Source organism: Diadema antillarum, unplaced genomic scaffold (genome assembly GCF_040938485.1).
Source record: "Diadema antillarum isolate AM-2024a unplaced genomic scaffold, OU_Dant_1.0 seq00001260_RagTag, whole genome shotgun sequence".
Taxonomy (NCBI): Eukaryota; Metazoa; Echinodermata; class Echinoidea; order Diadematoida; family Diadematidae; genus Diadema; species Diadema antillarum.
The window spans coordinates 69,800-85,276 of NW_027272043.1; the positions used below are offsets into that span (position 1 = coordinate 69,800).

The window sequence follows — 15,477 nt, forward strand, 5'->3', positions numbered from 1 at the left end:
AATTTTGATGTAATGTTCCTCCCCCTCCCCCCCCCCCCCTCAATAAAGAGTAAAACAAACAAACAAACAAACAAAGTGGTAAATGAGAAATTCTGACAGCTTCCCTCAAGATCAATTTTCCTTTAATACCAGAACCATTCCAAGACCTTGATATGACCTCAGCATGGTTTGGTAAGAAAGTACAGGCTGAGCAGGTATCAAGTCTGTATGGCTCCTCATAACACCCTCGTCCTCCTCCCCCTCCCCCCCCCCCCCTCCCTTTTTGCAACTCCCACAATTCCATTCCCTTGAATCAACATTAAACAGGGTTTCTAAACCTTGAGGGATTAGGCAATATAGGTCAGATATAAAAAGTCAACAGCTCTTCTACCTCTTTTTCATGTTTTTTTTTCTTTTTTCTTTTTTCCCTCTCCCTCTCAATCTCTTCTTAACATTCTTTTCATAAGCTGTTCGATTCTCTCCTTCGCTTTCTCAAACTCCGCCCACATATGTGCACATTTTCAATGTCCATATTGGCAAACATTCATGTGCAAACATTTCAAACACAATCGTTTTCCATCTCTCTAAGATTTTGCTCTGGCTTGATTATTTTTTGTTCCCTTTACTTATGTATAATTGTTCAGTTTTTCACACCCCCTTTCTCTCTCTCTCTCCCTCTCTTTCCTTACTTTAAATACTCTCTCTCGACCTACTTTATACCAGTTTTGTTGTCCTACTATCATACATCTGCCTTTTTTTTTTGTTTATCCTCTCCCTTCATATACTGTAAAATGAAAAATTTTCATGTGCATGAAATTTTTGCATATTTCGCAAAGAGCCAAGATTCGCGAAATTAAAATTCACGCAAAATATTTTGTTTACGCTATATGCAATGAATGCCAGTGGCAATTTGCAAAAATTTCATGCCTTGAGAAGGGCCGTCGGCTCCAATTCGCAAAAATTTCATGTCACAAATATTTGTAGTTTTACAGTAGCATACAATGTATTTCATAATGCACCACCTGTTACCACCTGATTCCCTCAGTGAGGCGGCGGCGTGCTTGGAGTCTGCTGTGTAATAATGAATCAAATTGTGGAATGTCAATATTCTTGATATTATTCTTTCATCCCCTTTCTGCGTCCTTTTAATATCCGTCCCGTCTTTTCAGGTTTGCAGTATAGCATCTGTTCCCAGTCTTGTAGTGTTATGATTTCCGAACAACCATTTCCTCAATTTTGGTTATTCCCATACTCACCCACCCCCCCCCCCCCCAAAAAAAAAAAAGAAGGAAGGAAAGAACCTATACAGTTTGACCTCAGTTATCCGGTCATCACTTATCTACATCTCTCTCTCTTATCCAGATGTGAGCTTGCTTTATACAATGTTCTTCATGTTTTCATGCATTTCAGCGCCAAATTTCCAATAATCATGGACTTTACATTCCTCTGAGTGATTTGTCTGCGATACTTTAAAATCTGCAAAATTTGGACACGCAATTGATGTACAGTTATATGTACTGTGAGAGGCAGTGGCATTTGATGATGCTGTAGTCAACTGGCAGTGCACTGCAAGATAGCATACAGCGGCAGTATCCGACAAGTCACAAATCTTAATCTCATTTTCGGTCAATATCAATCAAACAAATGCACTTATGAGAATATTTACTCATATTTCATTTTATTTCTACATCATCTGAATGATGAAATATGACAACAACATGCAAATAATCATACTAATTGATAGTAAATCAAGTTGATAGTAACATGTGTATACGTCCAGCAGATTACACTGAATCACTTAATATCGAATGCCCGCCAGTCCTGATGTAGGGGATAACCAAGGTCGGACCGTATTTCATATTATTTTATGATTACGGGCCCTTGTCTAGCCTATGATCCTCAATCAGTCACTTGCTCAAGTCATAATGCAAAGATAACATGGCATATAACATGGGCTTACGGCTGACGGCCCTGTAAATGTATACTATTCTGACGTATGCAATAAATAAGGACAGTCACGCACTCCAAGATGGTTGAATGAAAAGTAGGAAAGGGAAGGAGGTAAGAATATGTGTCCCTCACTGAGAAACTGACGTCATTGTTACAGCTTTGGTCAGGACACTACACAGCTCACAGAGGGAGAGATGTGTGCATTCTAATTTCTATTTAGCTCTTGCAGAGACTCCAACTCTCCCGTTTTCGACGGGAGATCTCCCGCCGAAAACCCATTTTTGCAAAATCTCCCGTTCTCCCGTTTGAAATTTAATTTCTCCCGCCCTGGCTCTTTGTCTCCCGTTGGAAGGGATTTCTCACTTATTTCTATCGTATGTTGAAAAAATAAGCCTCAGATAGCACAAGAGAGCATCTAGAACCCTAGGAACTTCGCGCCTCGCACACATCAAGTTGGAGTCTCCCGTTTGCTAGGGGTTCAGGCGGGAGAATCTCCAGATCAGAAGGTGCTTTGATTTGGAGTCTCTGCTCTTGAGCTTTGGGTTAATAGATTAATGGCAGTTGGGTAGCTGGGTTCATGACATTTGCTCCATGCAACAATTGCTCCCACGAAATATCTGCACGCTGAGCCAAATATAAATTCTACCCTTAAACATTAACTTATCCCTAATCCTAATCCTCGCATTAATCTAAACCCAAAATCCTATCACAACCCTAACCCTAAGTCCACGGACAAAATAAGACCGGAGCAATTGTCGCAGGAGCAAATGTCGAGTCACCCTGGTAGCTAGACTACACTTTTCCATGAATATGACACTGTGTATTGGCCCTTTCACCCTCCCTCCACCCATAGCACACAGGGTTTGACATACAGTGTAGGAGTGGAGGAGAACCTCGGTGTCACTGTCTTGTGGAGGAATCAATGGGCAATCCTGACCTATGACCTCCTTTCCAGTTTTCCCTGGGAAGTAAATCCCCCCTTCACATATGGCTGGCCCAGTTATTGCCAGAATCATCTTCTTTGTCCCAAGAGAAATGGAAGGGGAAGGGGGGGGGGGGGGGGGGGTAGGAGGAGATAGGGGAGTGGAGACAAGATATAGGACACAGCATGTTGTATGTAGTTTGAGTGGAAAAAGAGGGAGTGTACTATAGCTTGTGTGTGTGCATCATTCGTGTTTGGCTGTGGAGTGGGGCTTGTAATGGGAGGCAGAGCTGCAGAAACTACGAACATCAGGTGCAAATATTAGAAATGGGTCAAGATGATGTAAAAAGAAAGAAAGAATGAATATACAGCATTTACATGTGGTCCATGGTTGTGAAGCCTTTTTTTTAATCAGCCATATATTGTGCTTCATGGCTGCCTTCCAAAAAGGTGCTTAGGGCAGTATGTCTTCTCTTTGTATGGCTTTTTTATTTTGGTGTTTTGTTTCTTGCTTCTTCGATATATATATGAAAAACTGATTTCTTTTCATTGGATATTACTTGAGCACAGGCTTGTTTTGGAGTGAGTTTTATTTGCAACTTACTTGCACGCATTTTACTATTTATTCTTATCAACATAATGACTGTACATTGCACAACCCACAATAGATAACATGTGTAAATTAACTCTAGGCCTAAATATACCTACTTTCAGTGAGATTGGTTGATTTTTAGTTTAATTTGCCTTTTTGAAAGATACATGTAGTACCATACAAGGAGATCTGATGCTTGAGGGCGTATAATCACTGGCAGTAGTTAATCTTCTCCCAGACCATTTTGTTTTTCCTCTTGTGACGCTGGCATTCTCTGTTTTATGCCTGTGAGGAACGTGAAAGTGTGTTCAAGAAAATCCTTTGCAAATTGTCAAAGCCGTCCCAAGCTGCACTGATGCTGTGAAACTTCTAACCATGAATAGAATATGAGCAAGGCTTAGTTCAAGTGGCAGGATAAGCTGATATTACTTTTCTATGATCTTTTTGTAGCAGTTGCTGTAGGGTTTTGAATAAAGTTTGTGTGTTAACAGATAAACAGCAGGTCCTTGCACTTCTAAAGATATGACTTTCTAGCCTGTTTGTTCATTTTGTATATTACCAGAGACTGGATTAATTTTTCATTTATTTCAGTGACTTAAGCACAACTAGTTGTAATGAGTTTGATAAACTACTTTAAAGGTTAGAATTTCTACCTTCAATTCTTTCCTAAACTTATGATTATATATTGCAAGTTTGTTTCTTTGATTTCTGACTATTAAGGTACATGTAAATTGTTAGTATTGAAGTGATGCAAGTTAAATATTCATATGTCCCATGTTATCTAAGTATCTTTACATGGTCTCCTTGTACATCATATAACCCTTTTCTCTCTCAGTCACTGTACTGGTGTTATGATCCTTTCTCTCCCTCCCCCCCCCCCCCCTCTCTCTCTCTCCCTCTCTCATGTAAAGATTATTTTTGGATTCCTCTTTCAAAACATTTCCAAGAATCTCTTCCATCCTGTTCTCCTAGTAGTTCTTGTCATTGTTAATTTTTTGAATCTATCAAATCATCTCTTTATGAAAATGTGTTTGTGTATGATCATTACTATTCGTAAGCTATGACATCTAATGTGCCTGGTATTCCTCCCTGTCCCCCCCCCCCCCCCCCCATTAATACTCACATCCTTCCTTTGCTGTATTCATGTTTTGTTCACTTGGCGGAGGCCCATTTTGATCTTTCCCCTGTAGGGCAATGGTTCGAGTGGGTTTGTCACGCTCTACGAGGGAATAGACAAACAGTATAAGGCCCAGAAGCTCCAGCCGTCGACGCTTTACCGCTTCAGACTGCAGGCAATCAACAGTCATGGATCGAGGTAACCACCCCAGCCTTTCCATGACAAATAATAATCGTGATAGTAATGACAGTAATGATGATGATGATGGTGATCATGATGATCATAATGATAATAACAGTAACACTAATAGGCATTGTGCATTGTTGAGTTTTCTTTTAAGTTTCGCTGATTGAGTTATACAGAATCATGTAATTTTCATCAAAATGAATTCACTTTTATTTTTTATTTTTACAATAAGATCTCCTGAAGGGCCATATTTCATGATTTGACTCGAGTGTACAAAGCTCAGCATAATGACAGCCTGCGTGGCATTAGCTGCGATACTCACGTAACTCCATAGCTCTTAATAGCTGTTGCCATGGCAATATCAAGTAATACTTAGTTCAAATTATAAATAGTTTTACCATGCAGTCTGCTGGTCTTCCTGTTTCTTGTTTTGGCAAAATTTCCTTTTAAACCCATCTATTGTGGGTTATCCTCATTAGCAACTTTTTTTCTCTCTTTTTTTTTTCCATTTTATAAGTCAATTCTGTGCGTCTTTATTTTTGTAACAATGAGAGTTGTGCATGGTTGCCAATTTATGCCAGTGATTGTTCCTTTGGAGGCCTTGATTAATTGGGCAGACAGTGTATTGGAGCTTGGAGAGGGAATCTGCTTGATAAGTTCATCAAGACCATGAAGTAAAGGAGATATCACTTTTTTTTTCTCACTAAACCATAACTGTAGACAGTTTAGTCTAGAGATAATTTTATTATAACTATTGTTCACATTTTGTATATTTTCAATACTAAACTTTTATTATACTTGTTAACTTTTTTAGAATGGTTGTTTTATCCCCATCTCACATCTTAAAACTATTTTGAAGCACTAAAGCTGGGTTTTTGTTTCATCTGCAAATGGTAAATAATGCCTGTAAATATTTTGTAGATTTTTGCTTTAAAGCAAACAGAATGCTTGGGAATGTATTTAGCCTGGCAAGAGCCACACATGCCATACTGGAGACTTCTTGGATATCCCAAGGTTTTTCTGGACAGGGTCTCACTGATTGTAGCCCTGAGAGAAAGACAAGATATCATCACAGAGCCCAGATTTAGTTCCTGCACAAAGCAGCGGGGAAGCTACCTGATTTTCTCCTTTTCTTCCTGTTCTTTTTTTTCTTCAAAATTTCTGCAAAATCAGGCCAAGAAAAATTTGGCTCACAAGGTCAGAAGATGTACAACTTTAAAGTAGTAGCTTCATTTTTTCAGGCAACCCATATTTCCACCAAATTTTTAAAATAGGATTATGGTGATTGGTATTGATAAAGATTGTTGGGAGTTTAATATCTCAAACTGCTCCTTTGCAAGAAGGCCTGTGAGAAGTATCCTTTTATCTCATTTGATTTTTTTTTTTTCCTTTACATGTAGGTTGAGGCCTTGCACAACCAACTACATAAATAAGTTATAGCATAGTGTTTGATATGTGAAAGGTGATTATAGGAGATTTGATATAGTGGATTGAGGACTTGACTCTCATTGAGAAGGTGCAGGGTTCAAGTCTTGTCAAAGTACTTGTGCCCTTCGGAAAGGCAATTGATCCATAATGTCCTTCTCTATCCAGTTATGTGCTCAAGTATGTTAATGGGAGTCCGATAGAAAGTAGAATAATATTGTGATTAGATGGAATTTAGCATTTTTCACCAAAAATAAGCAACTTGGAGTGGAATTGGAGAGGATTTGCAGTAGGAGCAGTTTCGAGTTTAGCGATCAGAATTGCAATATGTTACTGGGTGCTGTACATGTATTCACCTCAATGTGGGAGAGAGGCTCTCTGTATAATACCAATGTTTTACTGATGAATATGAAATCATTTATTACTGTTATGTCAGTAACATCAAAATTGTTATTATTATTCTTGGTTATATTATTGTTATGATGATGATGATGATGATGATAATGATGATGATGATAATAATGATGATGATAATTATAATTATCATCATTATTATTGTGATTGTGATTAGCATTGGTGTTGCTGTGGTTGCCAACATGATCACATCATCATCATTATCATCATCACTATCATTGATATTTGATAGTGGGGTGTACAACTGTAAATGAGCCGTGATCTGTTAATTGTGCCTTCATCAGTTTTAATGTGTCAAGTGCATTTCTCTCAACATGGTCTCCACCCACTGTTTTCTACCTCCTTCCCCCACCCACCCGTCTGCTCCTCAGTGGTTTCAGCGATGAGGGGCGGTTCTACACGGCGGGTAGCGTGCCTCCTGTCCCGGAGCCCGTGGTCCTTCTTGAGGCCCTGGCCCGGAGTCTCAGGCTACAGTGGCAAAGGGGCCCTGGAGACATCCAGGGCTACATTCTGGAGATGGACGACGAAACAAAGGTAAGACTTGGTCTTCCAATGTCTCACATGTCACTGGACTAGGCCGAGCTGATAAGACCTGGTCTTCCCATGTCTCACTGGACTAAGCCAAGCTGATGAGACCAGGACCCCATTTCATAAAAGATGTTAGGATAGCAACTCTTTCTGGAATGACAACTTCCCAAAACAGCAGCCAATCAGGAAGCTGAATCCTTGTCATTACCATGACAAAGTGTCATTCCAGCAAGAGTTGCTATCATATCAACTTTTCATGAAATGGGGCCCTAGTCTTCCTATGTCTCACTGGACTAGGCAGAGCTGATAAGACTTAGTCTTCCCATTCTCACTGGACTAAACCGAACTGAATGAGTTAGGTATTAAAGACTGTAGCATGGGGAAACATGGATGGTCTGATTGACTTGATCTCCATTTACTACCCATTGGAGTAAATTCAAAACCCACAAATAGCCTTGTCAGTCACAAAATCAGCAAATACATATGTGCATCGAAGCGTATACTCATCAGTAAGAGTCCACTCCAGTCAAGAATCTTATGGCTGTGTGTGTACTTACATTGAGATCAGTGATAAGAGTTGTACACAATGCGATACAGGGACTCTTAAATATGTCCGAACCGGGCCAGCCTTCCCACTCAGTAGTATCCCCATACTATCGGTGTTAAGTGTTGTGGGCATGTTTATATTATTATTTTTTTTTGTAAAATAGTTGATGAGGCGACACTATAATAGAACCTACAGCCATTCATGCACCATAGCTTGAATTCAAGGAAATATGTCTGATGCTGTTATTTACGGCAGACCTTCTATACTTCCTGTTGTTCATTCCTTGTTTTCTAAAAAAAAAATAATAATAATAGTAATAATAAAATAAATGAATATTGAGTAAGATTGTCCATTTCTAGGCCTGAAGCCACTAAGCGTGCAAACATTTTCAAGGCCTTCATCACACTTTTTAGGCTGGGTAAAATTCCAATCTTGAGTAATGGCATCAGAAGAAAAATACAAAAGAGGAGAGACCCCACTAGCCAAATATTGGCTTTTTTTTATTTACCACAAAGATAGATTGGCCATATGCTTATCAGACAGTAAATAGACATCTAACCATTAGTAGAAGTATGAAGAAGAATTAGACGATATCCATACATTATACAGCTGAAAAGGCACGCAGGACAAGCTACTAAGAATTGGTGACAAAGTAACCATGATGAAGAAAATGGAGAGCCTAATGTTAGTGAGCCAAGATGAGCAGTCAGTCAAAGACATGCAGCCACCGGCTAACATTAAATGAGAATGATGGAAAGGTCAAGTTTGATTCAGCAGAGGCGTGTACTGTTTCGATAATAGCACTGTTATGGCATGAAAGGGGGGAGGGGAGAGACACCCTACGGGCCTAGGGCTTCCCTCTTTACCTCCCTGCTGCATCTTGGGGCAACTAGAGGGACTGAGAGTCAGGCTAATGCATAACGCATTGGCAACGTGTAAGAGGTTATTTTGTACTGCGACATCTCCCCCATCCTCCCCCCCCCCCCCCCCCCCCCCCCCATCCTCACAATTTACCCCTTCCTGCTAGAGAGGTCACATGTGGCAGGTGACCTTTGGGGGCTTCAGGTGCACCAAACCTCCCCTCCCCCGCCCCCTTCCCATGCTGTGACATTTCCTCCTAGTGGAGACAGTGCAGAGCTGGAGTCTTAAAGGGAACCCAAAGCCAAAGAGCAATGTGGATTGAGTGAAAGCAGCAACATTAGTAGAACACATCAGTAAAAGTTTGAGGAAAATCAGACAATCCATGCAAAAGTTATGAATTTTGACAGTTTTGGTGTTGGAATCACTGGATGAAGAGACTACTAGAGGTTATAATGTATGTGTGGACAACAATATGAATAAAATATAAAGAAAATTCCACAGAAATTGACTTTTCTGGCATTATGAAAGAGCACTTGACTTACCGCTTTCAGAAAGCAGGGGGAATAATTGCTACCTTTAACATATGTCAGTATCAAGTTGATGGAATGTGTAATTTTCATGAAAAATGAATTTTTGTGGAATTCCCTTTATATATGTTATCGTCCACACATGACGTCCTGAACTCTATTAGTCTCCTTATCCAGTCATTACAACACCAAACTTTAAAAATTCATAACTTTTGCATCAATTGGCCGATTTTCCTCAAACTTTCACCAATGTGTTCTACTATTGTTGCTGCTTTTACTCAATCCACATTTCTCTTTGGGTGTTGGCTCCCTTTAAGGCAAGTCAAGGGCTTCAGACTTAATGTGTATGAAACATGCTGATGGGCAATATCAACCTCTTGACTTTGAAGCTGTCTTATTTTAGGCTCGCTGTTACTATCTCGGGCATGTGTAGTGATTTGTTTGACAGTGATAAATGCACAGCCTCATTTTTATGATGTCATTAATGTACATCATTCAGCTAGTGGCTACAGTGCAGCCAATTGCTGAATTCTCTACTGTACATTACGAGATAGAATGATGTGTCATAGATGAATGCTGAATGTTCACTAAACATTTCTATAAAAACCTCCTACCTCCCCACCCCTTATTTAATAGGAAGCAAAAGGTCTCTCTAGGTTGCACGTCTCATTTTATATTTATGCCTCCGCCACGAAGTGGTGCCGGAGGCATTATGTTTTCGGGTCGTCCGTCCATCCGTCCGTCCGTCCGTCCTTCCGTCCGTCCGTCCGTCCGTCCGTCCTTCCGTCCGTCCGTCCTTCCGTCCGTCCGTAATAAATTTTGTGGACAGGGTAACTATCAAAACCTTTTAAGGTATCCTAATGAAACTTGGCATGTATGTGTATTAGGGGGTGAAGTTGTGCCTATCAACTTTTGGGTGCACATGGTCAAGGTCAAAGGTCAAAAGGTCAAGGTCAAATACATAAAATTTCACTATTTCCTCCATATCTATGCAATGCCTGAAGATATTTTCTTGAAACTTAGTGCAAACATGTATTACCCAATTAAGATTCTCTGGTGAAAGTTTTGGGTCATGAGGTCAAAGGTCAAAGGTCAAAAGGTTAAGTTAAAATATTAAAACTTCGCTTTTTTTCTCCGTACCTTGGAAATTGTTCAAGGTATCTTCATGGAACATAGTATATATACACGTACTGACTGGCAGTTATTATCTAGAGAATCTAGGGTTCATAGGGTCAAAGGTCAGGGGTCAAAGGTCAAGTGCAACACTTCAAATTTTTTCTATTTCCCTCATACATGTATTTATGTAATGCCAGCAATTTTTTTTTTTTTTTACACTTGGTGTATGCATGTATAACCTAGATTATCTGGAAATTTTCTTTTTCTCTCTTTTTTTTTTTTTTTTTTGGGGGGGGGGGGGGCGGGGGTTTGCCTCAAAGGTCAAAAGGTCAAAGATCAAGGGAAAGTGCGGAACTAACTTTTTCCTCCATATCTCAGAAGTTGCTCAAGTTATCTTGAAACTTACTACATATTTATGCATGTTCTGCCTGACAGTGATTATCCTATGAATTTTAGGGTCAAAGGCCAAAAGAAAATGGTAACAGTGTACTTTTCAATACAGAAATTACACTTTTTCTCCATACCTTGAAATTACAGTATTCATACTGTACACTTATGAATGGGTCAAAGTCAAGTTAAAGTCCTTGAATCCCCAAATACATGCTCTCCTATTCATCTAATTAAACCTAGGTAAAGGAAGGTGAACATTCAACACATTTGTGACAAACATGTAATTTCAGTATTTTGCCAATATCGTGAAAATGTAATTATACATTGTCCACATATACTATAGACCTATTAGGAGAATCATACATTATGGCGGAGGCATAGCAGTCGCCTTAGCGACATTTCTAGTTTTACTATGAGACAAGTGTGACCTCATGTGGAAAAAAAAATTGGGCTATATACTTGTACATAGGACATGATTATCAAAAGGAGTATAATGAAGACTTCTTTTCTTCAAGAAAAGTGGAGAGAGGTAGGAAACTTGACACATCCAGGTCAAATTTTGATGATTTCACTGAAGTGAATATCAATATGATAGATATGACCAACTAGGTGGTACAATGTGAGTGATATGAAGAGATTAATGAGTTACCAACTCAATGCTTGGGGGGGGGGGGGGGGGGGAGGTAGAGAATGAAAAAAAAAAAACTTCATCACAGAAGGCATATGAAAACATGTACAGAACACTTTCAACCACTCTTGAAGGCTTACAATTCCAAGTGAAAAAGGATCCCCAGCAAGAGAAGTTAGAGCTGTGATGCTTGTCTTTTACATGCTTTGACCTTTGACGCGAACATTGTATTTCTCTCTTTGCTTCCATCCTCCCCAGCGTTATGGCTTCCAGGTTGTGTATAGAGGGGATGAGACTACCCACTGTTGTAAAAATCTTGCCAGAAATTCAGAGTACAAGTTTAGGGTAAGTATGCACTAGTGACACAAAAATCGCGTCTGCATAAGATGTTGGTTCTCTTTTATATATTACTCCCAATCATCTCTCTCTCGCCCTCTCTCGCTCTCTCTCTCTCTCTCTCTCTCTACGCTGTCTCTCTGTCTGTTGTTTTCTCTGCTTCTTCCCACATCAATTTAACTGAAAAGGGTGTTTTCAAATATTGTTGGACATGAACATTCAGTATATTTGCTTCTCAGAGTAGCCTCTTTTTCTGCATTTTGTTTATGGGTATGTTTATATATGTCAAGAGTGAGTGTATGTTGTTTCTGTGTTTGGGTGTTTCCATGTATCAATTCTATGACAGAATGTTTTGAATTGATGAATCTTCTTTGTTCAAAAAGTGTGTGCACACGTTTATGTAAATGTGTGAATATGTTTCGCTGTCAGGCTGGGAGGGAGGGACCTTCTCTTTTTTTTATCACTTTGCTGATCTGTTAAGAGATTGCTGTAGTGGGTAAAATGCTGCAGTTTTCTCTAACATGTTTCCGTTGATACAGTGCACTCCTGTTCTAATGAACATGGTTTTTAACGAAGTTCTCATTACAATGAAGTAAAAAGTCAGGTCCCAAAGTTTTCACTTATATAACTTCATATACTTCACTGTTCGGCTTTACAGAAATTTTGATATAACAAAAGAAAACTGGCAGTCTAGAGGACTTTGTAATATAGGGAGTCACCTGAGATACGATTTTTTAGCTGAAGTGCTTTCATCTAATTTAACTTACATATCCATTCTTCTCTCTATTCTGCATTTTCTATTTCGCTTCTCCCCTTGGTCATGCCCCCCAAAGTTACGTGCCTTCAATGACGAGGGAAACAGTGGGTGGAGCAGCACAGTGGCCTTCCGCACGACGCCTGATGCACCGCGAGCGCCTTCCAAGCCAAGCCTAAAGGGCAAACTCCACTCCACCGGCTTCAAGATCACATGGGGTACGGAAGTCTCCCTTTCTTGTCAGTACAGTCACCACCACACACTTGAGACAACTTTAGGGAAAGAACCTTGTCCCATGTCAGTTACTTTGTTTAATTGAAAGAAGGGGAAAAGTTTAGTCATGAAGTTCGATACATGCTCCTTGATATCACAACGTGACTTGCGCATGTTTGAATATCACTAACAAGCTTAGACTGCCTGTGTATGTCTGTGCCTTAATCTAAGAAAGTTTCATACACAGAGATTTTGTGACTGCTATTCAGGATATTAAAACCCATACCTGTGTTTTTCTCATGGATTTACGCAGTTTCCTCCCTTGGTAAGATCAACTTTGTACGATGTTGTCCATTTGGTAGGAATATCCTATGAAAAGATTATCCTAGTCAACCAAAGTTTCACTTCATTTATGAGCCAGACATTTCTTTACTGGGAAATGTTAACTGCGGTATTATCCCATTCAGGTCTAGTTCTTATTCATTTGAGTCTCGAGTACATCATGGCGACTGTCTCCTGTGTCCATAAAGGATGGAAGTACAAATGCACCCTTAACAGCTTTTTTGCCATTTCCCTTCTTCCACTGGGTTGCTGACTTTGCGTATCTTCACAGATTGCCATCCCAACACTGAATGGATTATTAAGGATTGCATAATCCTCTGCCTCTTTGTTTGTTTTGATTTGTGGCAGATGTTCCACTCTATTAGGGTTTTCTCGTTAACCTAAAGACAAGTCTAGTTGAGGGGAGAACTAACAGCTGAGCAAGTTTGCAACTAAATGCTCAGGAGCATAAGTCATTTACATGTGTAAAGGGCAGGTGATTAAAGGGACAATTAATGGGCAGTGTGACGTCTATGGCACAGCAGAGAGAGAGTGATTAGAGGAAAGGGCAATCGTTTTAAAAAGGGCTCATCTCGGTGGAGAATTTTTCTGTGAGCAGAATTTAAAGTAGGCATTGTTTTCACATTGAAATGTAGGTGGATAGGAAGAACTTGGCTCTAATATAGTAGAGATATGCTCCAGTGAAATCAGATACTATCTTATGGTCTCTGAGGATTTAATGGCACACAAAAATGTGTGGATTTAGTTTAGCTCATCATCAGTGAGACAATGACACAAACACATGAATGTCACTCATGTGTTTGTTTCATTGTACTGTGAAACAATGCATTTTGCAATATGGCAAAATTGTCACCGTCACCGTAAAAATGTTGTAATGATGTCTGCTGTAATGTACTACTATCAAGCAAGAAGTATTCGCGGCATGAAATTTTTGCGAATTGGGTACCAACGGCCTTATTTGCAGCATGAAATTTTGGCGAATTGCCACTGGCGTCCAATGCCTTACAATTTAGACAAGAAATTTTTTTGTGCATTAAAACATATATATATATTAAAATGCACATGAAAATTCCTAGTTTTACAGTACCTGTGTCTCAGACTCACTCATGTTGAGAACACTATATAATATTTTTTTTAGGGGGGGGAGGGAGAGAAGTGTGAGTTAATGAAATACTCTGTTTATATTACACAGTCACTTGACCTCGCCAGCTTTTTTTAGATGCATGAAGGACAGTAAGTTATTTAATTTACAAATATTTATCTGGTTTTCCTCTAGTTTCAGCTTACCATCCTCTCCCCCCCCCCCCCCAAAAAAAAAAAAAAAAAAAAACACACACAAAAAAAAAAACGTTTTCCCATTAAACATTTCTCTCAATTGGTGCAATTCTCTTTGAACTGTGAGTTCTAGCAAGAACTCGCCACGTTACGTAAGCGGTAGCATGTGCAAAGCCAGCTGGGTTTGGATTTGCTGTAATCTGTTTCCCGTTGGCAATTCATTGCTGCCAGCATTTCCAAAATGGTTCAGGAGGTGAGCGTGGCTAAATCGAACTGTCATACCCCCCAAAATGGTTCCTGAGGTTTGTTTTAGAGGACATTATCCAAAGGGCTTTGACTTATCACTCCTCTATGGGGCCATTCTGTGGGAAATAATTCAATTACTGTGGCAAAATTATATTTTGATGATTGAAAAAAATAAAAAAAACCCTGTATGCCTTGTGCTGTCATTTGAAGAAAAACTCCTACCACAGTCAATACTAGGGAATTCGTGGTAAAAAAAAATTTTGACGATGATGATTAGGTAAGAAATACTAAACCCACCTATGAGGCAAAAATACTCTGTGGAGTCCTTGTTTGCGAACGGCGATGACAGAGCGGTAATTATCATTTCCAGAAATCTGACTGAACACCCAGACCACTGCGGTTCCTGCTGCAAACCTCTGTTGTCAGTGCCAAGATAATTTGCCACTTTTGTGCCAGTGACCGGCATTTCATTGGTACAGTTTAAAGGCACTATTTACCATTTGCAAATGAAACAAAAACCCAGCTTTAGTGCTTCAAAATAGTTCAAAATTGTGAGTTACGGATAGAAACAACCAACGGAAAAATGTTAATTAGTATAATCAATGTTAAGTATTGTTAAGTATACAAAATGTTAATGATAAAGATTGTTTCTACAATAAATCATCTACAACTGTTGTTTATCGACAAAAATATGTAGTGATATCTCCTTATATTTTAGGCTTTATTGCAAATATTTATGTGGTAGGATGTTTTGTGATACAACTGATTTACACATATATGCATCAAATGTAATTACTCAAACATTTTCTAAATCACTCCTCCCAATGATAAACGATATCTTTAAGTTGATACAGGCATGTTGGGGTGGGAATCTCTTTCTCTCTATTTCTCTCTCCATCTCATTTCTATCTCCTTATCTCTCTGTCTCCTTCTCTTTCTCTTTCTCTATCTATCTATCTTTCTCGTCTGTATCTGCGTCTGATTCGGAGATAGGAATTCATCCGTGTGTCATCAGTATAACGTAATATGTGACAGCACATGTAGCTACCAGTACTTTCTCTTGATGTATAAAGCCAAACATGAAGGGCAATATGCAGAACTAAGACAAATGACTTATGACCCCAAACCT

The 15,477-nt window shown here is 39.3% G+C and overlaps 1 protein-coding gene across 1 annotated transcript in view; it reads left to right on the forward strand.

Moving 5' to 3' along the window:
* Positions 1-15,477, forward strand: part of LOC139745375 (fibronectin type-III domain-containing protein 3A-like) — a 117,072-nt gene that overhangs the window by 66,052 nt on the left and 35,543 nt on the right. Inside the window, exons 5-8 of the mRNA XM_071655769.1 lie at positions 4,634-4,758; positions 6,957-7,119; positions 11,441-11,527; positions 12,352-12,490. Of these exons, the coding sequence (XP_071511870.1) occupies positions 4,634-4,758; positions 6,957-7,119; positions 11,441-11,527; positions 12,352-12,490 (514 nt within the window). The remainder of the gene's footprint in view (positions 1-4,633; positions 4,759-6,956; positions 7,120-11,440; positions 11,528-12,351; positions 12,491-15,477) is intronic.